We start from the raw sequence: 27,393 nt of genomic DNA, 5'->3' as shown, positions 1-27,393 counted from the left end.
ACTCAAAACCATTGAGATGGTAGTGGACTTTGGGAAGAAGGCTTTTGGTGTTCCTCGGCTAACAATTGTTGACAGTGTGGTGTCACTAGTGGACTCCTTCAAGTTCCTAGGAACCACAATCTTCCGGGACCTTAAATGGGGGACCAACACTGATTCTATTGTTGGAAAAGCGCAGCAGAGGCTATTCTTCCTTAGGCAACTGAGGAAGTTCAACATCCCACAGAAGCTTCTGCTCCTCTTCTACTCCGCGATTGTGGAGTCTGTTCTGTGCTCCTCAATACTGGTCTGGTACGGCTCCGCCAGCAAGAGAGACAAATGCAGACTCCAAAGGGTAGTCAGAACTGAGGAGAAGATAATTGAGATGGACCTTACCTCTGTCCAGGACCTATACCTGTCCAGAGCAAAAAAGCGGCCAACGAATATAGTCAAAGACCAACTACATCCTGGCCATAGCTCAACATAGACCAACATAGCTCAACATAGACCAACATACATCCTGGCTGTTTAACCTGCTGCCATCAGACAGACGCTACAGGGCTATTCCCACCAGGTCCACCAGAAACCTAAAAAGTTTCTTCCCTCAAGCGGTTCACCAGTTAACACGTGAACTCATGAACACCTCAATGTCTAGTTGCGCCATAACCCTTTGCACATAATCTAACACGGTTTCCCCTCGGAATGACTTTCTGTATTACTGTACATGTTCCCCCACCTGTTTATATTGTTTATTGTTTATACTGTATGTGTTTATTTGTTACCCACCTGGCTGCTGCACAGCAAACCGAAAACAAATTCCTAGTATACGCAAGTATACCTGGCCAATAAAGCTGATTCTGATTCCGGATTTGAATCTACTGATGTGTTGGAGTGTTGACATGTCTGTTTTTCTCATGGTTTTTGATGAAAGAAAGTTGCTAGTTTTTATTATGTTTAACAGTTTTTAGTGTACTTTAAAACAAGTGTCCTTCAAAGCCTTCCTTCACAAAATAATAAAACAAACAGCACATTTTGTACAGTGAAAATGATTTGTTCATATTCGGAAATAATATTCTAGGCATTTTGCTCAAAGTGCTTGTATCCGATATTAACTCTGGGTCAGAATTTAGAGGCTTAGAGCCAATATTTGTAAACATTTGTTTCCTCGCTGTCTCTTCCGACAGCATATTTTACTGCAGTATAATTGCTTCCCAGGGTTTGGTGAAAAGAAAAGCTAACTAGCAAAATCTATCTTTCAAATTACAGGAAAAGTGTCATGTTTCAAAATGATTTTTTCCTAATTGTGTAGTGTTGCATGTGACTCTATAATGTTTCTATTTTTTTCTGTTGTATATCTGGGTGGGATGCTCTAGCCAAAAGAGCTGCCCTTTGCAAATCTGCCGGTGCAAGGTGAGAGGATCCCAGTGGGTCTCTCCCACCTCCTACACTCGGGAGCCTCCTGCTACAGATTGCTGCAGGGACTCTGGGCTCTTCCTCCCTGCACCTGGAAGGGGAAGTACAGCTGCTAGGGAGAAAGAGGTCACAGGGTCTGGGCAGCTCAGCAGGAGGTTGCCCGGAGAGCAGGTGATGGTGGGCAGGACGGTGCAGCTCCAATGCCAGACGGTGGGGCAATGTGAAGAAAAGCCCATAAACTTCTATAGGGTAACGCCAAAAAAATCTGTCGTTACTCTCTTGGCGAGGCCAAGGACTGCGTCGCAATGCACATTTTGCTTTGCCTCAACGAAAGGGGGCAAAAGGCAGCCTGAATAAGTTTACTCAGTAATGGATGGGGTGTTCCTCCTGAACTGCAATTACATTGCAGTTTTAAGAGATTGCAAATGCGGGTAGGGGTGGTATGCACCAGCTCATTCATTTACATTGTAAGGATCACATATGCTAAGCTGCTGCGAGTAATTTATCATATGCAATCCAAAATGAAATAGGCCCAAGGTTAGATGCATTAGATTCATGTTTGTAAGGAAAGCAAAAAAGCAATTAACTTTGGGGAGCACATGCATTTATATGTTGTCTGCAGGGTAAATACTGGCTGCTTTTGAACGCAGTCCCAATTGGTAGGCAGTTTTATTTTTATATTGCAATTTAAATTTCCGTTTGACCACACCGCACCGAAATATAAATCTATCTGCATGTTACATCTTCCCTAACTGCATTGCAGTGCATTTTTTTTGCTTACAAACATGAATAAGGCCCTTTATCTACCATCTCCTGCTGCCTTAGTGAGTGTTAGTATTTGCATTGAAAAATATTGTAAAAAGATGAATAAATCAATTATATATCTGTTACATAATGACAGGATTTGGGATTACAATGTAATGTACATGTGGAATTTTTTAAGTGTGTATTCAGTGCATTTTTTTTGCTTACAAACATGAATAAGGCCCTTTATCTACCATCTCCTGCTGCCTTAGTGAGTGTTAGTATTTGCATTGAAAAATATTGTAAAAAGATGAATAAATCAATTATATATCTGTTACATAATGACAGGATTTGGGATTACAATGTAATGTACATGTGGAATTTTTTAAGTGTGTATTCACTTTTTCCTCTACTTTTAGTGCTTTTTTACTAATTGCTGCAATGGTATTTCATTTGTCTCTGTAATTAAATCTATTTCATTAGTAATAAATGTGTTACAGGAAAGGCTGTGTCATTATTATTTATTGCGGGATTTGGATGACCTGTTTGAACATTAACATTTGTTCTGTTATGATGCTTACATTCCCAGTCATATAAATTGGCTTTCAGTTACCAAACATCCTTTCCAGCTGATATTTGACATTACAGAGCTTTTATTGTTCTTGATTCAAAATGAATGGTATTTCTGATATAGGAAATGTTGACTGTCCCTGAGAACCTTGTGCCAATTTGAGTATGATGACAATAATAGGAAACAATAAATTGCCTTCATTTTAGCATATAAATTAAATGCATTGGCATTTCAGTATGTTTTGCAATCAGTTGTTATCTCATCTGCCAGATACACTATACTATTTGGGCCAGTGCGCACGGGCTCAGAATCGTATGTGCAGCCCGTCAGTGGCACATGGCGAGTGCTTTTTAGCACCCACAATGTATCGCATTTGATGCAATCTGGCGCCTGTCTCTGCAGCACGGGGAATCGCCAGACAGGAGAAGCGCTCCCCCCACTCTGCATCCCCGCCGGGCAGGAAATTCAGTGGCTGCCCATTCTTTTGAAAGTTTTTTTGTAATTCTCCTGCCCTTCATATTCAGCTCCCCGGGAGTTACATGCAATTTATTGCATGTAAAAAATTGCACATTGAGCGCCAAATCGTATGTAAGATATACATTTTGGGTTGTCTTGTTAGGCTACTCCCACTTCCTGCCATGCATTGTCCCCTTTTTTGCTGCACTCTGGGTTACCAACCCCAGTGATGCCACTGTATGGTGGGCACTCTGGTTTCCTCCCATATTTCAAAACCAACCAATGTTAATTGGCTTCTGACAACGGGAGACATTAAGTAGGTAATTTGGCCAACCAATCAATTTTAATAGATTGTGCTATTTAAATCATAGCTTAAAGCTGATTGTGTGCTATGGCCAAGCTGAAAAAATGTCATATCTCTCCCAAATTATCCTATGTGTGTGTCTTTGTCTATGCAATATTGGTTATAGATTGTAAGATGCAATGGGGCATAGACTGATGTAAATGACTAAATGTTCTCTGTGTGAACTATATAAATAACTCTTCATAATAAATACATATGCATTAAGTTCTGTGCACGTTATGCAGAATAGATTACACCCCCTTGCATGCAGCTGTGCATCACTCTCATGTGTGTATTTTAGGAGAAGCCTTTGAAACTTGAGATAAGTGAAATGGTTTAAAAGTAATGCTAAGCGTCATGTGAAGTGGTGCACGGGGACATTTTGCAAAGGCTGAAATTAGGAATACTTGTATGTGAGAAATAGCTATAACACTGACATCAATGCAATTGTTGGATAAGTTAGCCAGCCCCATGCCACCTACTGGGGGTTCTTGTTAGCACAGTATATCTCAATTACTCTTTCCATGCATCATACTGTTGGTAGATGCAGCTGCTTATACACAGGCAAATACGTTGTTGAGGTCTGTGACATAAATGTAACTGAATAATTTAAAAGGAAAACAAGAAATAATGGTTTATCTATAATATATAACATAAAATAATCCCTTAACGTCCATACACCCTGTGCAATTTTGCCCAGCCTGTATGTTGACCGATGATGGGGAAAATCGCTGGGTTGAAAGTGCATACACACTGAATGTTTTACGCCTGTTTTAGCTATTTTTCCGGGGGTGGACCAGCAGAGGAACATGCAGGCCAGTTGTGATGCGGGAGCACACATCAATGCTGACCACTCATCCCTGCCCCGCACGCACTGGGCGGCTTTTGAGCTGAAAGCAGCCCAAACGAGTATACTGAGCTGCTTTCAGCTCAAAGTTACCCAGTCTGTATGGGCCTTTAGTGTATGCCCACATTTGATGTCCATAGGATGTTAACTTGTAGTTGGCGCTCACAAGTGGTGCTGATGGTGGGGTTGCCCCACTCAGCCGGGTGCCTATCCCGTATTATGCCATATAAAGTGCTTACCAATTTTTATAAAAAAATTATGATTAAAGAGACAGTTTCTCCTTTAAAAGACTCTACAGAATGTATTCTGGTCATTGGGATTTGGCTGTCTTCAATCCATTTGATTGCAGTGCAGTGCACACCTCATAAAATGTGCCCTGCTCTATTCTGTAGGCGTCAGCCAGCTACTGTAGCTCTTACCTAGACCTGTTGTGGTCACCGACTCCTGTGTACTTAGCCTTTTGCATATCATGGTAGCATCTTTAAGGTGACAAGTGGTGTTATTTACCCGGTGTGGTGTAAAGACTCCAAAGACTCCAAAGAGTGTGCTGCTAAAATGGACTCATGATTTTGCAGAAAAGGGCCTTGTGGTCCTACTCCTGGTTTCATCATTCCAGGTGTCCAGCAGATGCTGAGTTTCCCCTCGAGACTGTTTTGTCTGCAGTCCTGACTCCTAATGCTGTGACAGGAGCAGATTTCTGCATGTAATGTTACAATGCAGCACCTACTCCTGTCACTGAAATGGAACCAGCATTTTGGTTGGTCTGGGGGGAGTAATGGCAAATAATGGCAACTTGTCACTACAGTGTGGCATACACTGGACTTGGGGCACTACTGTGTGACACAAAATGTGATAATTAAAAAAACCTAGGGTTCACTGCGCTCCCAAAGATCTGCTGCCCTGAATTTATCCAAGGAGCACCACTCGTTTATACAAAATGCAAAGATTGACAAGTGGATAATTTCCCGGCGCTGATCTAAACCAATTTTGTTTGTGTACAATTCTTGTGTCCAATATCCAGTTTTTCAGGATTCCTAATGTCTCCCCAGGACCTGAGTGTTGGTCCCTATGTGCACATAGCGTTTTCTTTACACCGTCACAGCTCTTTGCTGAAAACTGAAGGTACAGTAACTGTACTGACCTGGTAGCTAATCCCTAAATGCCCATAAGTGTATCTTTTGTGGCAGCTTTTATTCCCACACATCAAAACAGCGTACTTCAATTGGTAAAGAACTGACCTGGGAAAAGCGTGGCGAGCATAGCAAGAACTGCGAGGGGACATGGAATACATGTTAAGTAATCCGCGTCCCCTCGCGTGGCTCTCTGCGGGGCTCTCTGCGCTCGCCACGCTTTGGGATCGGTGGCTCGCTGCGCTCGCCACACTATATAAACTCAACTCCACGCCGACGTGGATATTGAGGGTATGAAAAGGTCGAAGGACGCGTACCGCTACCCCTCGCGGGCTCGTCGCGCTTCGGGTTGGCATTGATAGTGGGGTGGTGTTAACAATGGGGGGGCATTTAACATACTCATTACCCATCAGGGTGGGGATACAATTAAAAATCGGGTCGGGGGGGGGGGGCATTTAACATGGGAATAAGCCCAAATCGGGCATGATCGCATCACCTCGCATGCCATTATAATGGCATGCGATGCGACGCGATGTTAAAATTGTATTCTCAGGCCGGGGAAAGTCTGAAATCGGGTCCCATGCCATCGCATACCTTAATTAGTGGTATGCGATGCGATGCGATGGGCGCCGTGATAATGCACAAGTACCAAAATATTAAAATGAGGACCTGAGATCAGGTACGGCCAATGCACAATCTAATCGCATCTGTCTAACCCGGAATGAGCAGGAATGGAAAGATGTCCCTGATGTTCTGGTACTTCCTGAGTCATACAACCCCATATACCAACGCGTTTCTGACATCACCGTCCTTCCTCAGGGTGTAATTTCATAGCATACAGGTTGGGTTTATATACCTGTTTGGGGTGTGGTTACCCTCCATCACCAACCAGGTGACTCCATTACTTGTATATTGAATTTACCACTGTTTTAATACGCCATTTATGTCACTGTATTTTACTCTCTTATACTGTATTTCCTTCCTGTTTCCCACTGTATGTTATTTCTCTATATATTTGCCCATTCTCTATATTTGCCCATTCTCTCTACCTTCTGCCTCATGTCCTGACCATCCCTGCCATGTTCACTTTGGACGGAACGTGTTTTTTTTTCTGTGCATGCGTACCGCACGCAATGCGCATTTGTGCAACGACCGCACACCATTTGCAGACGCAACTCTCCGGTCAAAAAGTCCTGTCCGATCAGAGATGGACAAAGTGCGTGATCCCTTCGGTCCGTCCACACGCACACGCGTCCGGCCAATCCAACCAGAATAGGGGCCATCTTGGCTTCAGGTCTCCTTACCTGCATCTCATGTCACCTGTCTGTCGTCGTCCCCCCCTTCTAGGTTGTAAGCTCCTTAGAGCAGGGCCCTCTTCCCTCCTGTTCTCACAGCACTCTTGCATTTCAATTACAGCTCTCTTACTCACATACAATCTATACCTGCATCTATTCTCATTCACTTTCCTATATCTCAGTTGTCTTGTGTACTAAGAATTGTGCTTTAATTGTGTTTTGGCTACTTCCGTATACCCTGTACTGTACTTCTCTTGTGTTCTATATGTACGGCGCTGCGTACCACTTGTGGCGCCTTATAAATAAAAATATAATAATAATAATAATAATAATAGACAAAACCCGATATGGGTGACAATTTACACTGAAAAGCAAATCTCTACATAAAACAAAATGATTCCCTATAATTTATGTTGTATTTATATTAATTTATAGGGAATCATTTTGTCTTATGTAGAGATTTGTATTTAGAACATGGTCGACAGTAGAAAGGTTGACCTGAGTTTTTCATGTTTTTTTCCGGTGCCGAATGTTACATGGGTCCCTGTGGACACTGTGTATGTGCACAGTGTCCCCTCGCATGGCTCGCTGCGCTTGCCATGCTTCGGGCACTATTATAATCTAACTCTATGTCCACTTGGATGGTAAAGTATGAACCAAGTGGACCTTGCTACTGTCGACCACGTTCCCGTCGATCATTCACAGGTGTCGATCTGCCGTCATTGTCTATCTAGACGCCATCAACCAAGTTTAAGCATCTAACTAGTGGTCGATCTAAACAAAATTGATCCACCACCCGGATATGCTCTCATCTGTCCATCATCTCTGTCAGGGGCGAATTTAGGGTTCAGGCCGCCCCTAGGCACAACACTTTTGCCTCCTCCCCCCCCCATCCCCCATTTTAACATATTCATTGCTCAGGCTGAAGTTTGATTTTATATATATAATATCAAACTTCAACCACAACAGTACGCACCTTTTTTTTTATTCTGTAGTGCAGTGGACTCGGGAGGGAGAGAGGGAGAAACACACACTATGACGCCCTCCCTGCACGCCCATTGACATAGCAGCCAATAGCGGCAGGGGGGCAGTGGCTCAGCTCAGCATCAGCACACTGAGCTGATCCTCATGTACCGGACCAGACGGGGAGTCGCAGCGGCCGGACAGCACAGCAATCACCAATGTGTAGCTGCAGCATGCCGTCTCCGAGCGGGCAGTGGTGAGTGACAAGCGCCGCCGCTGATGATGATGTCACTCATCACACGCTGATGCCCGCTCCGCTTGGCTATGCTGCTGCCACTGCCGCCGATAAAATAATGTGCCGCCCCTAGGCCCGTGCCTCACGGGCCTAGTGGGAAATCCGGGCCTGATCTCTGATGCATGCAGTAAATGAGCCTATGATTTACTGTCCCACTTGTATCTTACACTATACTGCAAACATCTTAAGAATAAAAGAACAAGCTTTTGAATGGTATCAAGTCATTCACTTTGCCTGAGCGCCTGTCCCCCTTGATAGACTCTGCTGCCCAAATGTTGCCCTGGCCGATGAGGCAGTCAAAAAAATAAACCCGTCATTAAAATTAAAGTGATGATTAAACAATTTTGCAGAAGTATTTCACATTTCAATGTAAAGTTAGAACTCTTTAGACCTTATTTAGGTCTGTTTGCCGCAGGGCTGCGTTCACACAGGGACCGATGTTGTTTTACTGCGCTTGTGCAAATGCAGGGTGTGTGCACCCACAGCGAACAGACTGTTCGTCTGGTGCACGCTGTGTAACATCCATTCGCATGCCCTGTGCATGAATCGTGCTTGCGAATGTGTGGCGGAAGCCAACCATTCGCAAGGCGGGGTTTGGTGGACTTGCAAGGCTGCAAATTTGCAGCCTTACGAATCAAACAGAATAACCCCCTTTGTGTAGACTCTTGTCTGATCATTGATTGGCAACAGTTTTATTATATCAGATTAAGAGAATACTTTTAAAACTATTCCCAATCTGTTGGTCATATGATATGGTATCCAGTCCGAAATATGGAAATAGTTATGAGAATAATGGTTTCCTCACACTTTTGATTATATCCATGTTTTGCTCCCAACCGGTCAGCAGTGACAACAGTGTTGAACCTATTTCTTTCGTTTTTTTCTCATAATTACGGTAGTAGAAATGATTGTCAGAGTTGAGATAAATATCTATAAATTACCAGCATAATAATAGTCTGCATTGTGGATATTGTTTGCATTTATTACATTTAGATTAAAGGCTCTATCGTAAAGGCGATTATAGACTAAAGCAATCTATTTGGAATAAGGGGTTGGGGGGGGGGGGGGATGACAAGAAGACATACTTGTAATAAAGAAAATAAGCCAATGAGAGAGAAATAGTTAAACATGTAAGCTAGTCTATTTGTTGGCATCTGCCTGACGGTATTCAGAATTCTTTGCTTTGTAGTGTATAACGAATTCCAAATGCCTACTGTATATGCAGGGCCATACATTCTCTAGCAAATAAATAGGTCACTTGCACTTTTGAATCACTGCACTCCTCTTCCCTTTGCACCCCTCATGTACCTCCTGACCTCCGATTTCAGATACAGTTGACTACTGCACAGAATAAACACACTACATTAAAAAGTCATTACTGAATATGTCCTCTGTACATAACTCCTTCACAACGCACTTTCAAACTCAACATACAGTAAGCCCCACAATCAATAAGAACTTTGATTCATGTTACAAGGATTAACCTATGAAGAGATTGACTATTTCAGTACCTGTTTACTTCTGTAGAATGGACAGTATTTCCATGTGCACTCATATAAGGGAAGAAGGGAATTTACTGTTCAATGTCAATGTGTGCTTCTCACAGCTCAGTACAAGTAGCGGTTTTAGAGGGAAAATAAAGTACAGTTATTGCATTTGTGCAGCTGAGGTACATTTTCTGTCATGTTTTTTTTTTTCTTCCTGTAATGGACTTTCATTCATCAGAATGGGGGATATCCCTGTATTGCAGGGTAGAATGTGTCATAATAACCAACTGTTTACTAGCAATCTATGTGATAGTAATGCATACATGATGGTGTAAGGTACAGGCATGACCTATGACCCCAAATTCCTTTCGCTCTTTTTCTCTATGGTGTAAGGTTTATTTTGTGTTGCATTTAGAATGTCAAGGGCAGTGAGCATTGGTGGAGCAGCAATAAAGCTTATCCTTATCCTAAGGGGAAAGGAGTACGGCTTTCTTTCAGGTGAAACCTTAGCTGCTTGAAAGCACGGGGGCATGACTGGGATGTGAGAAATTAGTTTGGAGATTTGATTTCCTGACCTGAAGTGTGAATGGCATGGGAATTTATAGTTCCGAAACGATTCCATTTGTGTAAATAAACAGTGGATTTTGTGATACTAGAAAATATATGGGAAAACAAGGAACAGTGTAGTATAAGAAGAACCTCAAATATAAAGTTTGAAAACAGGTTAATGCAACACATTTGAACATAATATAATGATATCATTTCACCATTGATATCTCTGTAAGGGCATACCTCCCAACTTTTACAAGATGAGAAGAGGGAATACAAAAAAAACAGGGGTGTAATAAGGAAGAGCGCAAGTGGCTAGAGCATGCAGCTTATCAGACACACTTAGTGTTTGTCAACCCACTAAAAACAAAATATAAAGCAAAAGAGCCGTTGGTGACTGATTTAGCGCTATCTAGCTGTTTACAAAGTGCAAAGCAAATCACCTTAGGTGAATATAATGGAACAATACATAACTTTTGGATATCTCCAGCAGTACAGGTGTAATATCAATTATCTGAAATGATAAGAAACGTGAGGCACCCCTTACCCAATGATGGGTATTTATAGTGGGGGTGAGGCGCAAAAAAACATCATGGTGTAGTATTATGATACAAGAGAAATGGGTACTTGTTTCCTAGCACGGCCACAATCGCGGGCATCGGGTGTCATTTTTAGTGGTCTGCGACGCGACTGACGCGATGCCCCTGATTTTCCCATTGAAATGCATTGAAAAAAGTCAATATCGCGTCGGTCGCGTCGTATGCGGCTAAAAAAGGCTTAAATGGTCCAGACGCGATGCCCCCGATTTCCCCATAGGGAACAATGTTAAATGCCTCAATTTACCCGCGATGCCCCCGATTTCCCATAGAAATCAATGTTAAATGGCTCAATTTACCCAAATCATCATAGGGAACAATGGTAAATGGGCCAGAAAACCCAAAAAACACCCCTGAACCGTGAAATGTCCCCCCAAAAGTAGTTGACGCCACCCCACGATCAACGCCAACCCGAAGCGTGGTGAGCGCAGCGAGCCCGCGAGGGGCGGCGGTACGCGTCCTCCGACCTTTTCATACGCCCACTAGCCACGTCGGCGTGGAGTTGAGAATAGAATAGTGTGGCGAGCGCAGCGAGCCACCGCGCCCGAAGCGTGGCGAGCGCAGCGAGCCCCGCGAGGGGCCGCTGATACCTTCACAGGTAAACGCGTCCCTTCGCGGGCTTCACAGGTATCCGCGTCCCCTCGCGGGGCTCGCTGCGCTCGCCACGCTTCAGGCTCGGTGGCTCGCTGCGCTCGCCACACTATTCTATTCTCAACTCCACGCCGACGTGGATAGTGGGGGTATGAAAAGGTCGGAGGACGCGTACCGCCGCCCCTCGCGGGCTCGCTGCGCTCGCCACGCTTCGGGTTCGCGTTGATCGTGGGGTGGCGTCAACTACTTTTGGGGGGACATTTCACTGTTCAGGGGTGTTTTTTGGGTTTTCTGGCCCATTTACCATTGTTCCCTATGATGATTTGGGTAAATTGAGCCATTTTACATTGATTCCTATGGGAAATCGGGGGCATCGCGGGTAAATTGAGGCATTTAACATTGTTCCCTATGGGGAAATCTCGGGCATTGCGTCGGTACCATCGCACCCGATTTTTTAGTGCATGCGATGGCCGCGATGCCCCCGATTTTTCCTCACGATGCCCACGATCATGATCGTTGTGGCCGTGCTAGGAAACAAGTACCGAGAAATGTTTTAATTTGTACATAAAACTCACAATAGATAGACGTTTAAATCGCATGATCAAATATCCCAACGGCAACAAGATGAGAAGAGGAACCGCGTGAGCGCCCGAAAAGGGGGTGTGGTCTATGCAAAGTCTCGACATATGCAAATGATGACCACGTCCCCATTTTTGTCTTCTGCGCCACTGAATACGATGCTATTGGTCACGAATTCGCAGCCTTGCGAGTCCACCAAAGCCCACCCGTTAAATGCCGGGCCACCTGCCACCTCTCGCAGCATGTGCTCGCCCCCACCCCTTGCAGAAATGCGCATGCTCTCATTCCGACTGTCAATTGTACATATACAATTACTTACAATGGGTCACACTAGTACAGGTATGTCCAACCTGCGGATCTCCAGCTGTTGTGAAACTACACATCCCATAGTTTTAGCATTCCCTAATAGCAAAACTGTGGCAAGGCATGCTGGGAATTGTAGTTTTACAACAGCTGGAGAGCCGCATGTTGGACATGACTGCTCTAGTATGGGGTCATTGGATAGACAGAAATATGGTCTACAAGCATTAGGTCAACCACTGAAGGTCGATATGCACGAATGTCGACATAAATGAATGTCGACATGATTGAAGCTCAACATGGGTTATGTCGACAGGGTCATAAGGTCGACACAATCATTGTCGACATTGGGAAGGTCAACAGTCAAACGTTGGACATGGGGTTTTTCACTTTTTTTGTCGCCATGCTTCGGGCACAGTGCCTTGCTATGCTTGGCACACTATTTCATTCTCCCACTACGCCCTAGTGGATGGTAGGGCATGAAACACCACCTGTCGGTACTTGTCGGCTCAAAAAAAAGGTGAAAAACCCCATGTCAACCTTTTGCCTGTAGACCTTCAGTCATGCCGACCTTCATGCATGTCGACCTTACGTCATGTCGGCCTCCATGCATGTCAAACTTTAGTGGTCAGTCTAATGCTTGTCAACCTAGTGACCATATTCCCTAGTACAGTGTTTTTCAACCACTGTGCCGTGTTACACTAGTGTGCCTTCAGTTGTTCTCAAGTGTGCCCCCAGATCTAGAGATGCCCAAACCAGTTTACAGCCACCACCAGTTCAACTGTTATTTACTGTTCTCTTCTTTTCATGTAAAGGGCCAATGTATTTTATTTTGTTACCAGTGTGTTTGTTTTTTTATATGGGGGCCAATAGCTTTGTTTTTTTCCTGTGGGGGGGCAATTTGTTTTGCCCTGTGGGGATCTCATGGTGTGCCTTGGCAATTTTAAAATCATATTTAGTGTGCCGCAAGGTAAAAAGGTTGAAAATCACTGCCCTAGTATGTACAGTCTCAAACATCCTGGAAAGAGAATAACCCACGGCTGTAAAAGGCCACAAAGTATGGATATTTACAATGCATTATTTTAGGAAAAGAAACTTGGTTATTACATTTCCCAGTAATGGCGTTTACCATTTCATTTATGTTATTCTTATAATTTAGAGTGACTTGTGTATGTCATTGGGAGCAAAAGGTTACTTGAAAGTCTTAGAGAGCAATAACATTATGAATCATATTAACCACCACAATATGTCACCTCACAGCAGCAGGCATAGTCTACATACTGTAGTCTGCTTTTCAGATGCTTTTCAGTGGTTATAAGAAAAAGTAGTGACATAATGCACAAGTACTAGATTACATTCTCTGTCATATGCGATTGACTATGTATACTGCTTATTTATCAAGTGTCTACCACTGCAGATGTCCCACATACTGTATCTCTGGTGTTAATGGCAGCGACGAGGCACATAGCTGGCCTCATACAATGCATTGGGCCCTTGCTAGTTATGCGAATGATCTATCTCCAAAAAGCAAACTATTGCCATCTTCAGATAGTTAGACTTATTGGAGTGAATAGAGGTATTTCTCTATGGGGGTCATTCAGACCTGATCATTGGGCTGCAATTCTTCTGAATACATTCACAGCTGGAGGAAATTAATTTGGAATAACCATTGAATGTATTTCCTCATGTTCGAAGTCTAGACCTACTTGGCGCTGGGATAGCCATGGGGAGAAGAAGGCCGCTGCTGACGCCTGTGGCCCTCCCTCCCAAGGGCCGGGCGCCTCCTGCGGTTTCCTGTAAACTCCCATAAAACACTAGCAGGCTGCCCACAAATGGCCACCGGCTGTTGTCTGTCAATCATCTTGTGAACGAACATTGATGGCAAGCCATAGCTGGCTTCCTTATAGCATAGCCACCGAGCCCGAAGTGTGGTATCCGCGTCCCCTCGCGGGCTTCACAGGTATCCGCGTCCCCTCGCGGGGCTTGCTGCGCTCGCCACGCTTTGGGCTCGCTGCGCTCGCCACACTTTCTATTCTCAACTCCACGCCGACGTGGATAGTGGGGGTATGAAAAGGTCATAGGACGCGTACCGCCGCCCGTCGCTTGCTCGCTGCGCTCGCCACGCTTCGGGTTCACGTTTATAGTGGGGGGGTGGCGTGGGGGTGCATTTAACATTGTAAGCACCCATTAGGGTGCTTATACAATGTTTAATCGCATTGCATCGCATTGTATGGCATTGTATGCCATATACAATGTCATACAATTTAAAAATTGTATGACATTGTACAATATATCGTATTGCATCGCATACCATCGCATGCCTTTTGGTATGCGATGCGATGGGCGCCGCTAAAATACACCAAAATTGTTAATACATCAGATATGTATTCATATCAGTCACTCCAAGCAGCCCCTCTTAGCATGCCAGGTTCCTTGTGATTCAACGTTGCCCACTGTCTCGTTCATCTTATATGCTGAAATTCAACATCTGAAAGCAACAGTGCTACTTAGCTAGACTGTACTGATCAATTGCATGTGCCACATTTGTACATATGTGTACAAATGAATCTGAATTTGTATGCAAAGTGCTACAATGCCGAGTCCAACACTTTTTTCTCTCACCCCAAGTCATACTTACCTACTCTGGGAAATTACCAACGTACGTTAGTCCAAATTTTCTTGGGGGGGGGGGCTAAATTACATGATTTGCATAAAATCACGTCATTAGGCCCATCCACGAGCTGCAGGTTGGCTTCCCCATTTTGCGGGATGGGTGCCCAATCTTCCCATGGTGCAGAGGACTACCCCAAAAATCTATATCCCCAAGTTCCATTGTGTTTCATCTGTGACTATTTATGTATTTAATTTGTACTAATTCCATTCCAAGTCACAGCCCAGCATCTGTAGTACACTTTGTGTGTGTGTGGTGTATTGCTGCGTCTGTGATATGAATAACACACACATTTTTTCCCCCAAAACAAAACGTGTTGAGGCATGGTGACTTTTCCTTAATTGAGGGACCATGGCTGAATTGACTAATATTGCCTGGGCAATGTTTTTAACAGAGAAGAAATATCAACCAAATACAGTATTAGCAATGGCGTAACTACCATCGGTGCAAGGGGTGCAACTGCTATGGGGCCTAGAGCTCAAGGCGGCTCATCTTCCCTGTTTAAGTTACATGTGCTATATTTACATGTTGGTAAATAGGGGCCCTTACAAACATTCGCTATGGGGCCTACAAATATCTAGTTACGCCCCTGAGTATGAGGATCTATTTTTTTAAAGTTAAGTTATATATAAATATATATATATATGTGTTTGTGTGTGTATATATATATATATATATATATATATATATATATATATAATTTTGCTTAAGAAAAGGGAAAAATAAAAAGCAAGTGGCAGGTAACTGTGACGCAGGCATCACACAGCCATTGAACTAAATACACCTTAAGCTAACAGGGAGGGTGAAAGGTAGCAGTGTTTCAGCTGAATCTGTGTTTTTAGACGAAGCAGCACCTTTTGAATGAAAGCACGCTTATACCGACTCCTTAAGAAGTTTAGACTACAGAGCTGTCTCTTAAAACTGGCCCCCCTTCAGCTGAGTCCCATATGTTTCTCTTGGCATCAGCTCTGTGTCTGCTTGGCTGGCGTTAATGCAGGGATATTAAATTGATGAAACACAGAGCTCTTGATCCTTTTCAGTGGGGCTTCTATTTAGGTAATGGCAAGCTAGGGCTCTGTCAACCACCTGCAATTGTCCAAGTCAACAAAAAAAAGGAGGGAGTTATGAAAAGTAAGGGAAGTGGATGGGAGGAAAATTCCTGAAAACATTTCTAATGTTTTCTAGACAAGAGAGGTTGAACCTGAATTTCTCCATGCTTTGTAACACCCTTCCCCCGTCCCCCAAATCATTTATACATTATTACATACCGAGCTTTAATTAATGTGTGAAAAGGGCAGCTGAACACTTTACTTAAAGTTTCAGACCAAACGTGAACAGAAGGGTTATTACCGCTGCTCTGCCTATGTTCTTTTGTGATATACATTAAGGGGTTGATTCTGGTTGACACACAAAGCTGTGAAATTCGGCCACCCCCGCACGCCGGAGACAAAATCATTCAATGGTGTCTTACATCTGACAGCGCCCTGTACGGGAAGCGGGTGGGCAGCTAACATCCTCTGAAGTCAGCTGCCCACCCCCCGCACCTGCGTCACCATTTACATGGGAACGCCCAGCATTTTCATGGGAATGCCAATGAAACACTGGGCGCTCCCATGGGCGCAGCCCATCACCACCACTACACACCCCCAGCCACACTGCTACGGTAGGTGCGAACGGGATGGCGAACATGCAGTTCGCCGTGCCTGCTCGCACCAAGCGGCTGCACATAACAGTTTATGAGTATGCGCAGTCGCTCGCCATTGCTCTGAGTGAACACGCAAAATAGAGGTTTAAAGATGCATTTTGATAGACAATTTGAAACAAAAATCTCACTTCCTGGGTGGGGCGAGTGCTGCCATCAGGTAGACTTCACTTTTTTGCTGACTCAATTGATTTGTACGTTTCTCCTACAGTAGATACAGTAGATTAGGCTGGCCTATGGAGACAAATCTTGGGTGGGATGTTGTAACATCCGCAGCCCATTATCACGCCCCTTCGCGGGCCACGGCATTTTTAATAACAGCATATGCTGTAACATATGCGGTTATTAACGCAAGGGACAGCTCTTGCGAAAAGAGCTGTCCCCTGCGATGCGGTGCCGGCACTGGGCTTCCGGGTCTGTGACGCCGGCCGCAGGGCATGCTGGGAGGGATGCGTGACGGATCCCTCAAACAGTGCTGCGGTAAGAAGCCCATAAGCTTCTGCAGGGAATCGCCAGCTTTTGCTGCCACTGCCACTGTGGAGGGGGTTAGAGCATACAGAAATGCGGTAAAAACCCAGAGAACGGGGTTTTTACCGCATTTCTGTGTTAGAGAATCGACCCCCTTGTGTGTTATCGCATTGCACAGTGCGGTACACATCAGTTGCATCTCCATTTGTTGCTAAAGAGGCATAAGTGTTTGGTAATGGAGCATTCACATGTATTGTTATAGTAAAACTCTGCATAAGAGCTAATATATGAGCCCATAATGTTATATATATGGTGGAGATTTGATGGGCTCCACCAACCCTGACAGGTACAGTGACTGTAGACCAGTGATTTTTCAACCTTTTTACCTTGTGGCACTGGTGGACTGGTGGTGGTTGTAAACTGGTTTGTGCATCTCTAGATCTAGGGACACACTTTAGAACAGCTCATGATGGCTGCATGTTTGGTCGGACGGCCGATGTATTGTAAACACATGTGCAGAGGTGTTTCTGCACATGTGCGAACGCTGCGCACGTCCGAGTACAGAAAATGATCGGTCGGAACAATCCGAGCAGGGAGTGGAGAGGGGCCTGAAGCGCTGTTTGGGCTCATTACCATATTCGTACGCCCTGCGTTTCATGGGCGTTCCCATGAAAATGCTGGGCGTACGTATGGTAATCCAGCCGTGATGCACATGTGGGGGGCGGACAGCTGATATAGCCGGATGCCAGCTGCCCGCCGATATCCCTGCTTTCGCACGGAGAAATGTCTGAGTGGTCTGGAGCACTCGGAGCTGTCTGACCACTCGGTCCATCATTCGATGGTCGGCGACCATCGGAGGATGGGGGAGGTTCCCACTGATGGGGGAGTTGTTCACATGAAACATCCACTCGCGGTCCGTTCGCTCGGCGTCTTACCGCATTCGGACGGTGTGAGCGATCCGTATGGTAGGCGGGGCTAAGAACTTTCGGTGGCCGTCCGAAAATACGCATCCGTCCGAGTCAACTAGAATAAGGGCCGATGTACTTAATTTAATATATGTATATTTTTTTCAATTTCTCAAGAAACATTGAGCCTAAGGGTGCCGTGAAAAAAGTTCTGATAAACTAGGGCACTGTGATTCAAAAATGTTTAGGTACCACAGTGCTGTTTTACCTCGACATCAAACAATGGCAGTTCCTGCGTATGGAATTTCACTTTTGCTTGCCCCTTTTTAGTTTATAACGTAACATAAAACAGGTATGCCAAGTATGGGGAATGTGGGCTTATGCTGTAAGAAAAATGCATTTAGTGTAGAAACTATTGATGAAAATAAGAAAGTTTCTTATGGGTATTTTGCAATTAAGCATTTGTTTTAATAAAGAAATACAGTACTGCATATTAAAATATATCTTCTCTATGTAGAGTGAAGGGATGTTTGATTTTGGCATGACTATAGATAAATAAGGCTCTGCAAAAAAGGAACATGACTCATATAATGCTCAATATACTTTTAATAGAGTGGGTCTTAAACTGCAGATTAAAATTCTCTATCACTTACTAAATTGGGAAAGGATAATTTGAGACTTTCAAAGTTACATAAGTTACTTCAAAGTACAAATTAAGTGTACCCACTCAACAGTTTTTATTTATCATAAAGTGACTGATTAGTATTATTATTATATTTTTATTTATAAGGCGCCACAAATGGTACGCAGCGCCATACATATAGAACACATTAGAGCAAAATAAGAATACCATGTTTAACTGTTGTTATGCATGAGGATATTACTTCTTACATCCAGATCTCGGTGTGCAAACATAAACATGGATTTGTTGCTATGTGGTAGATTTATTAAGCTTGGTGAAGTGATAAATTGTCTGTTTTTTATCACCGGCCAATCAGCTCCTACGTGTCATTTTTCAAACCAACCATGTAACTTCATACTTGAAGCTGATTGGCCAGTGATAAAAACCAGACAATTTATCACTTCACCGAGCTTAATAAATCTGCCCCTATGTTCCTTATTGCTTTACTGAATATTAAACATTATTTAGGCTAGGTATATCTAGCACAGATGCTTTAACCCAGTTTACATTATAGCTGGCTGAGCATACAGGAATTTTATAGTTTTACACCTGGAGAAGCAGAAGTCCCGCACCTCTGGCATAGACTGTTGCAAGACCTATAGGTGTAAAAAACATATCACTTTTTCCTTTGGGGTGGACTGTTTTGTTCACATATTCTCCTAAAAAGGTCAAAATAAATGAAAATGGCTTTTGCAGACAATAGGCTGAGTAAGCCAAGTGGTAAAAAAAATCCATTTGTTAACATAGCAACTCTTAGGAAAGGTTGCATATGACAAAAAGCGTATTGGCACGCACAGACATTGTGCCAGCCTAATATTGCTGCACAGCTACAGAAAGACGTCCATGATGCAGTGACTTCTTCCAGATTAATCCTGTACGGTTCAATCATTGCACTATTTGGAACTGTTAATACAGTAGTAGCCACAGTTAGACAAGTTACATAACATTTGAGAAATGTGCTACCCATAAAATGGAATAAATGATGGAAACAGATGACTTTATTATTTCAGTGAAGGCTTAGTCATACACTTGGGCTACTTTACCTGAAAGAAACTTTCAGAATGAACTAGGCAAAACATGTGGTCTGGCACTCCTGTAAACGAAAGTAAATATTCCTATAGCAAGCGTAGACCTTGACACCAAAATAGTGTTTCATAAATGCATCTGATGATCCATTCTCACTTGACTGGAATATAACTGGAATATATCATTTTATAGCCAGAACTTATATATAGGTAGCACAGGAAAGTGCAGTGGTGCTAATAAGAATCAATTTGCAGAAGTCAACACTTAAGAAATGAATTGCAACCACAGAATTCCCTTTAGAACTTTAAAAGTTGAAGAAAGACAGGGTCAGATGAACTCAACTTTTTTATAGTTTGTCCTTGATATATGGGGGTAGATTTATGAAGTAGTGATATGGGAGGAGAAATGAGTCAGAGGAGAAGGTGCCGTGGCAACCAATCAGCTGCTCTGTATTATTTTATATTATGCAAATTATAGATGTTACTTCATTGCTGGTTGGTTGTCATGAGCCACTTCTCTGGCTCACTTCTCCTTCCTTATCACTGCTTCATACATCTGCCCCATGATAAGTTATCTAGGTTCGGTACTTCTTTACTTTCACGGCGCCAGCATGGCGGCGCGCGTCAGAGTCCCCTTGCGGGGCTCGCTTCGCTCGCCACGCTGCGGGCTCGGTGGCTCGCTACGCTCGCCACGCTAATTAAAATCAACTCCATGCCAACATGGATAGTGGAGGTATGAACTATCCATGTTGGCATGGCGTTAACTTCGTTTATTTTACTTAGTTTGTGGCGAGCGTAACCCGGAAGTAGCGCGGCGCCATGCTGGCGCCGTGAAAGTAAAGAAGTACCCTAGGTTCTAGCCTAAGTATCATCATGATCAGATATCAGGGGGCTAAGGGCGAGTGTCCGCTGCACCACTCTTATCTGGTCGGTAGCAACAGGTTTACACACCTCAATAGCTACTAATCAGAACATTGTGGCATGTGTACTGTTACCATTATAGACTTATTTGTTAATAGGTGTAATTAATTATAGTACAACAAATACAGTGCAGTACCTATTCACAACACCCTCCACCTCACCCTACAGTATATATTCCATTCCATTGTTTGGTCCTTGTATCTATGGAAGTGTCGGACGACTGTGGTAATTTGTTTCATATTGGTTAGATCCTTATCGGCATTTCGAAAAGTCCCCATATGCTCACGTAATCGGATTTTGAGCATGTGGGTAGTGTTGCCCACATATTTATTTGCCACAAGTACAGGAAATACAGTAGACCACATTGGCAGATTTACAATTAAAGTGGTCATCAAGTTTGTATAGTGGCTCAGGACAAATCTGTCTCTCAGATTTAGGGCTGGATGTTCTAACATCCGCAGCCCTGTATAGCTGGCCACCGCATTCTTAATGATCGCATATTCTCTAACATATGCGGTCATTAACGCAAGGGACAGCTCTTGCGATAAGAGCTGTCCCTTGCGATGCGGCGCCGGTGCTGGACTTCCGTCTCTGTGACCCGGGAGTCCATCTGCGCATGTACAGAGCACGGTACCGGCCGCAGGGCATGCTGGGAGGGATCCGTGACCCTCACACAGCACTGCGATAAGAAGCCCATAAGAAGCGATTCCCCCCGCAGCGCTGCCACTGTGGAGGAGCAATAGAGCATACAGAAATGCGGTAAAAACACGATAACGGGGTGGTTTTTACTGCATTTCTGTATTAGAGAATCGACCCCTCTGTGATTTTCCCCGACTCGTTCTGCCAGATCCGCATCAGACAGTAGCACATGCCAATGTTTCTATGGCCATCTTCTGGTCTCTCCATTCATTACAGAAGTCCCCAATGAATTGTGTATAGTTTGTATCCTGATTGGTGAGTGGAAGGTGATCTGAAGTGAAGGTGAGCGCATAGGTTAGCGCATAAGTGCTGCAACAGGGGGGGGGGGGGGGAGGTGGGGCAAGGGGTGAAAGTCAAAGTATTGGGGCTTTGTGGCTGCCATCTACAGTTAATATGGGAAATGTAAGGCACCCATATGAACAGTGAATGCTAACTATCTGTGAATGCTAACTCAGCTGTCCTGCACTCCAATAGTAGCCACAGAGGCCATGATCAAATGAAGACATTGCACCTACAGGAGGCTGGTGTAGGTGTTGGTTTTGATATGCCATGCAAGTGGGGATACGGTCATTAGGTCTACAGCTACTAGGTCGTTGTAGTCATTGGGTCAACACCACTAGGTCGACAGGCAGTAAGGTCGACATGGGTCAAGGTCAACATGGGTCTAGGTCAAAATGGGTTTAGGTCAACAGGTCATTAGGTCGACACAAGCATTAGGTTGACATGGGCAAGGTCAACAGTCAAAAGGTCGACATGGGTTTTTTTCACTGTTTTTTGACCCAACATTTGCGGGGAGGCGGTATTTTTTTTTTCATGCCCTACCATCCACTAGAGCGTGGTGGGAGAATAAAATAGTGTGCCGAGCGTAGCGAGGCATCGTGCCCGAAGCATAGCGAGCGAATGCGGTGCACTTCAAACAGTGTCCATGTCGACAGTGTTGACATTCGGGTAATAAAAAAAAAAAACTGTAAAACCCCCCAGGTCGACCTAATGCTTGTGTCGACCTAATGTCCTGTTGACCTAACCTAATGTCCTGTCAACCTAGACTCATGTCGACCTTGACCCATGTCGACCTAGACCCATTTCGACATTGCTGCCTGTCGACCTAGTCGTGTCGACCCAATGCTTGTCGACCTAATTGCTGTAGACCAAACCATCCCAACCTTTGCAAGTGTTGGGGGTGATACGCCAATCGTGCACTAGAACCTCTGACAATGTCACTGTATGTGTGCAGACAATCGTTGTCTCAATTCCTGCACAGCCAGGCACAACCTATTGTACACGGGGAAGGCTAAAACTAGCATTTGCATTACCACATGACTGGGGTTATATGTCTATATCTGAACCATGAACAATTTTGCAGACTATATTCTGCAAGTGTAGCTTATGCAATATTTAAATATATATGAACAAAAGACATAAAATTTGCAGTATTTATGTTGCATATTTAAAGTAATGGCGAGAGCTGGGTATTAGCATTTATCCCATCAACATGTGATTATTTGACTCTTTAGCTGATAAGATTGTGTGATAGAAATAAGAATTAATAATGCAGCGTCCATTGGCAAACAAACAAGACCACTCTTTTAAAAATATATATTTTTCCTATGTTTAGGCTGGAATGATACGTACAAAAGAAGATGAATTTTTCATTGAACCTTTGGAGAAAGGCAAACAAAAGGAGGAGGAAAAAGGAAGAATACATGTGATATACAAAAGATCAACTGCAAAGACATCTGTTCCTGAAGATGTCCCCAATAGATCAGGTCAGGAACAACTTTAGAATACTGTAACTGAGTAATTGTATTAATGAAAGAAACGTAAGCTGGTAAAAGCCATGTATCTATGCACATAAAGAAAGAAAAGTATATAGTGTATACAATATCAGACTGTATCTGCACAAGAGAGATCAGTGCATAAAATAAGTTAACTAAGAGGATAAATGATGTGAAGGAAGTAGTGATAGTTATTGATGACATGCTGTGTTGGACATTATGTAAGAGTGGCGGCTGTAAGAAACATTTAAAAATGTAACCTCCAACCTGCGAGGAAGCCGCCGCTTCGTACATAAAGCCCGTATACGGAGTCTCCCTATTTAATGCCTATAAAAAGGAAACAAAAAAATCCATGCCGTGTTACCCAAATAAAAAAAATTATTCCTTATCAAGTGACCAAGTCAGCAGAATAAAAAAGTCCTAATGTTTTGGTCTTTAAGATGTGAAGCCATGACTAGTCTCTGACTGCCAGTGATTAAATTGGCTATTAATTTAAATAGGGTTGACCCCCATATGTGCAGTGACTACTGCTTTGTCTGTGTATACCAACTCAATATCAGTTGTCCCAGCTTCATGCACTCCATAAGCATCTAATCAGAAGGGCTAGATCAGTGGTCGCCAACCCGTCGCTCGCGAGCTACCAGCGATCCGGGTGGCTCGACCACTCTGTCCCTGCCAGCCGCCCGCCACTCCATTATCCAGCCTCCCTCCCGCCCCTCCATTACCCGAAGCTCGGCCTCCCTTCTCCCTGTCTGCTCTGAGGGGAGGAGAGCGCATCCCGCGTCTCTCCTACCCTTCACTGTGCATTCCTTTAACTGTGCCGTCTACGAATCAGAACTCGCGGGCCAGCAGCCAATCAGGAGCCGGCCCGCGAGTTTTGATTGACGGACGGCCCAGTCACAAGGAAGTGAGGGGAAGGAGAGACGCTTGGTGCTCTCCTCTCCTCAGAAGGGAATCAGCAGCAGCAGCGGCGGCGACACCGGACACACCGGACACACCGGACACAGACAGCAGCGGCACTCCAGGGGGACAGCAGCACTGCAGGGGGACACCGGACTGTCCTCTCCCCGGCAGCAGCAGCAACAATGGTGAGTCTGCTGGTGCTGGGAAACTGGCATTGTGGGGGCATACTTGTTCATGGCACTGTGGGGGCATACTTGTTCATGGCACTGTGGGGGCATACTTGTTCATGGCACTGTGGGGGCATACTTGTTCCTGGCACTGTGGGGGCATACTTGTTCATGGCACTGTGGGGGCATACTTGTTCATGGCATTGTGGGGGCATACTTGTTCCTGGTACTGTGGGGGCATACTTGTTCATGGCACTGTGGGGGCATACTTGTTCATGGCACTGTATGGGGCATACTTGTTCATGGAACAGTGGGGGCATACTTGTTCATGGCACAGTGGGGGCATACTTGTTCATGGCACTGTGGGGGCATACTTGTTCATGGCACTGTGGGGGCATACTTGTTCCTGGCACTGTGGGGGCATACTTGTTCCTGGTACTGTGGGGGCATACTTTTTCATGGCACTGTAGGGCATACTTGTTCATGGCACTGTGGGGGCATACTTGTTCATGGCACTGTGGGGGCATACTTGTTCATGGCACTGTGGGGGCATACTTGTTCATGGCACTGTGGGGGCATACTTGTTCATGGCACTGTGGGGGCATACTTGTTCCTGGCACAGTGGGGGCATACTTGTTCCTGGCACAGTGGGGGCATACTTGTTCCTGGCACAGTGGGGGCATACTTGTTCCTGGCACTGTGGGGGCATACTTTACTTGTTCCTGGCACTGTAGGGGCATACTTGTTCCTGGCACTGTGGGGGCATACATGTTTTTGGCACTGTGGGGGCATACCTGGCACTGTGGGGTATATGTGTATCTGGCACTATTGTGGGCATATGTGTATAACATCCCCATTTTCATTGGCTGTGGCATGTGGCTACACCCGCTCACAGTACCGCCAGAATATTTATGTAGAATGGCACCACAATCGGGTGGGCATTGTTTAGCTGGCAGTGCTGGGGGGCATTGTGTTTATGGCATTACTGTGGGTATTGGGGGCATTGTGTAACTGGCATGGTTGATGGCATGTGTATATATGGCACAGCATCTATTTAGAGAGGCCGGGGGCAGAGCCAGCAGCTCTCAGAGCACTGGCCATGCCCCCATAGCAGATAAAATGTGGGATGGGGCCTTGCAGGAGTGCCATGATAGTAGGTCATACCCCCTAATTTCGGGCGCGTGCCATTGACACACGCAGGTGTCCCTTTTCCTCTGTCTCCAGTGTTGGGAGGTATGTTTGCGACATATTGGACAATGCAGTGTGTGGCATATTTTGTCTGGGGCATTGTGGTATGCGGCATAATGTGTCAGGGCCATTACAGTGTGTGACATAATGTGTAAAGGGCATTTTTTGATTATTATGCAGATTTCTTGTTTTTAAAAATTTTTAGTAGCTCTTCAGGTGGTTTATTTTGTCTCGAGTAGCTCCCGCCCCAAAAAAGGTTGGAGACCACTGGGCTAGATTAAGAGATGAGTTGGCCCACATACATACCGCCTTGGTGCGGACTCCTCTACTACACATGCGCTGGTTTCCAGAAACATGCCAGGAAGCTGTGGCCTTTACAAGCCATGTTTAGCATAACGGTCTGAGGATCATTTGAAAACCCTAGCTGGCAACTTCAACAGTGATTAGCACCCTGAACCTAAAGGGCTACCACATAATTTCTCTTTCGTCCATCATTGTGACACAGTTCAACTTTGGGATGTAGGGGGTCCACAGGAGCCAGGCACCTATGCTAAGTCTTTGAGAGGCAGGCTCCTCCATTCTGCATCCCAGCATTCCCCAGTTTGTTTTAGGTGCCCACTGGAGTGTGTGCTAGGCTGAGGGACTGCTGAAAGCAGACGTTTTTTAGAGTAGCTAGGGGTTTGTTTTTTTATTAATATTCACCTAGTTAGTGCAGGTTACAGTGTGAAGGTTCCAGTGGAAGCTTCTTTACACTGACAGCACAGCAGAGGCTGACAGAAACATGTCCTGTCAGATTTCTGTGTGCTGAGAGAGGCTGTCTGGTCTCTCAGCACAGCTATTTGACCTCCTTATAGAGACGTCTCCTGAGCCCTGAGGATAGTCCTGAGCTGGCTCCCTGCTTAGGGAGGGATCATGGGTGATGGACCCCCTGCGATGGCGGCCGCCATTTTAATGGATTTACATGTAGGGCACATACATGTGTTTACAGGCTGAACTCCATTATGGTGATGAAGCCTGTTACAGGAGCCCAGCGCAACTGGGCACTTCCGAGTGATCCTGATCTGAGGGGAGAAGTGGAAGGCAGAAGAAACACTTGGTAAGGTGCGGCTTGCAGGGGGAGGGCACCAAAACAGCTTCCCTCCCTGCTGAAGCAGGGACTTGAGGGTAGATTTATTAAGCTCGGTGAAGCGATAAACTGGCTGGTTTTTATCACCGGCCAATCAGCTCCTACCTGTCATTTTTCAAACCAAGCCTGTAACTTCACAGGTAGGAGCTGATTGGCCGGTGATAAAAACCAGCCAGTTTATCACTTCACCGAGCTTAATAAATCTGCCCCTTAGTCTCTTACTTCACTCTGATCTGGCACCCTTTTGCCCACACTGTGCAGAGCTGAAAGGGAGTTTTCTATCTGCAGACCGGAGTGACAGTTTCTTCTGAAGCAGCGCTTTCCCCGGTGGCCACTGAGGGTCCATTACAGCAACACAGACAGTTAAGTACACTATATATTATTCTGTACAAACGCCTGACATTTTGCACTCTGTGTGTTATCATGACAGAAAGGTGTAGTGCTGCTGTTGTTGGGGAGGGAGCGTCTGCCATGTTAATTGACTGCAAGTTTTGCAAAGTAAAATTAACTGCTGAACAGATGGACCATGGGGATTTGTGCCCTGCATGTGAATCTGTGCCCAGTGGGGCTCAAGCCCAGAAGTCTGAGCAGCCTGAAACTGCATGGGCGGCTGCCCTGGGGAGGTCAAGGACTGCCTTGGTCCAGGCTTTGAATAGACAAAGGGATGATATGGTTAGGTCCCCTAGACCATTATCACCCTCACAACCTTCTGTGGGCTCCATTACCCCCTCTCAGGGGGACACTGCCTTATGCAGGACACTGCACAGAGTGTCCACAAAATGTATGCTTTTATGGAGCAGTTTGCCAAGGCCCCTGAGGTTGTTACTCCCAATCACCCTTTATCCACACCTCCTCTCCTTAATGTAGATTTAGAGGAAGAGGTAGAGTGTACTGAGACATGTTTTGGGACCAGAGAGAGGAGTTTGAGTCCTCTGTCCCTGGTATTGAATATTTGATACTGGCAGTTAAGCAAACATTAAATCTTACTGATGGGGATAAGATACCACAACAGGGATACCACAACAA

General features: G+C 44.8%; 1 protein-coding gene across 3 annotated transcripts in view; it reads left to right on the top strand.

The window, feature by feature from the left end:
- ADAMTS3 (ADAM metallopeptidase with thrombospondin type 1 motif 3) overlaps positions 1 to 27,393 on the top strand; it is a 199,854-nt gene that overhangs the window by 43,237 nt on the left and 129,224 nt on the right. For all 3 annotated transcript variants that reach the window (XM_083174676.1, XM_083174681.1, XM_083174672.1), the window contains exon 4: positions 22,824 to 22,974. In XM_083174676.1, coding sequence (XP_083030802.1) covers positions 22,824 to 22,974 — 151 coding nt within the window. The remainder of the gene's footprint in view (positions 1 to 22,823; positions 22,975 to 27,393) is intronic.

Source organism: Crinia signifera, chromosome 1, assembly GCF_055691185.1.
Source record: "Crinia signifera chromosome 1, ASM5569118v1, whole genome shotgun sequence".
Lineage (NCBI taxonomy): Eukaryota > Metazoa > Chordata > Amphibia > Anura > Myobatrachidae > Crinia > Crinia signifera.
This window is presented reverse-complemented; position numbering and strand designations above follow the sequence as displayed.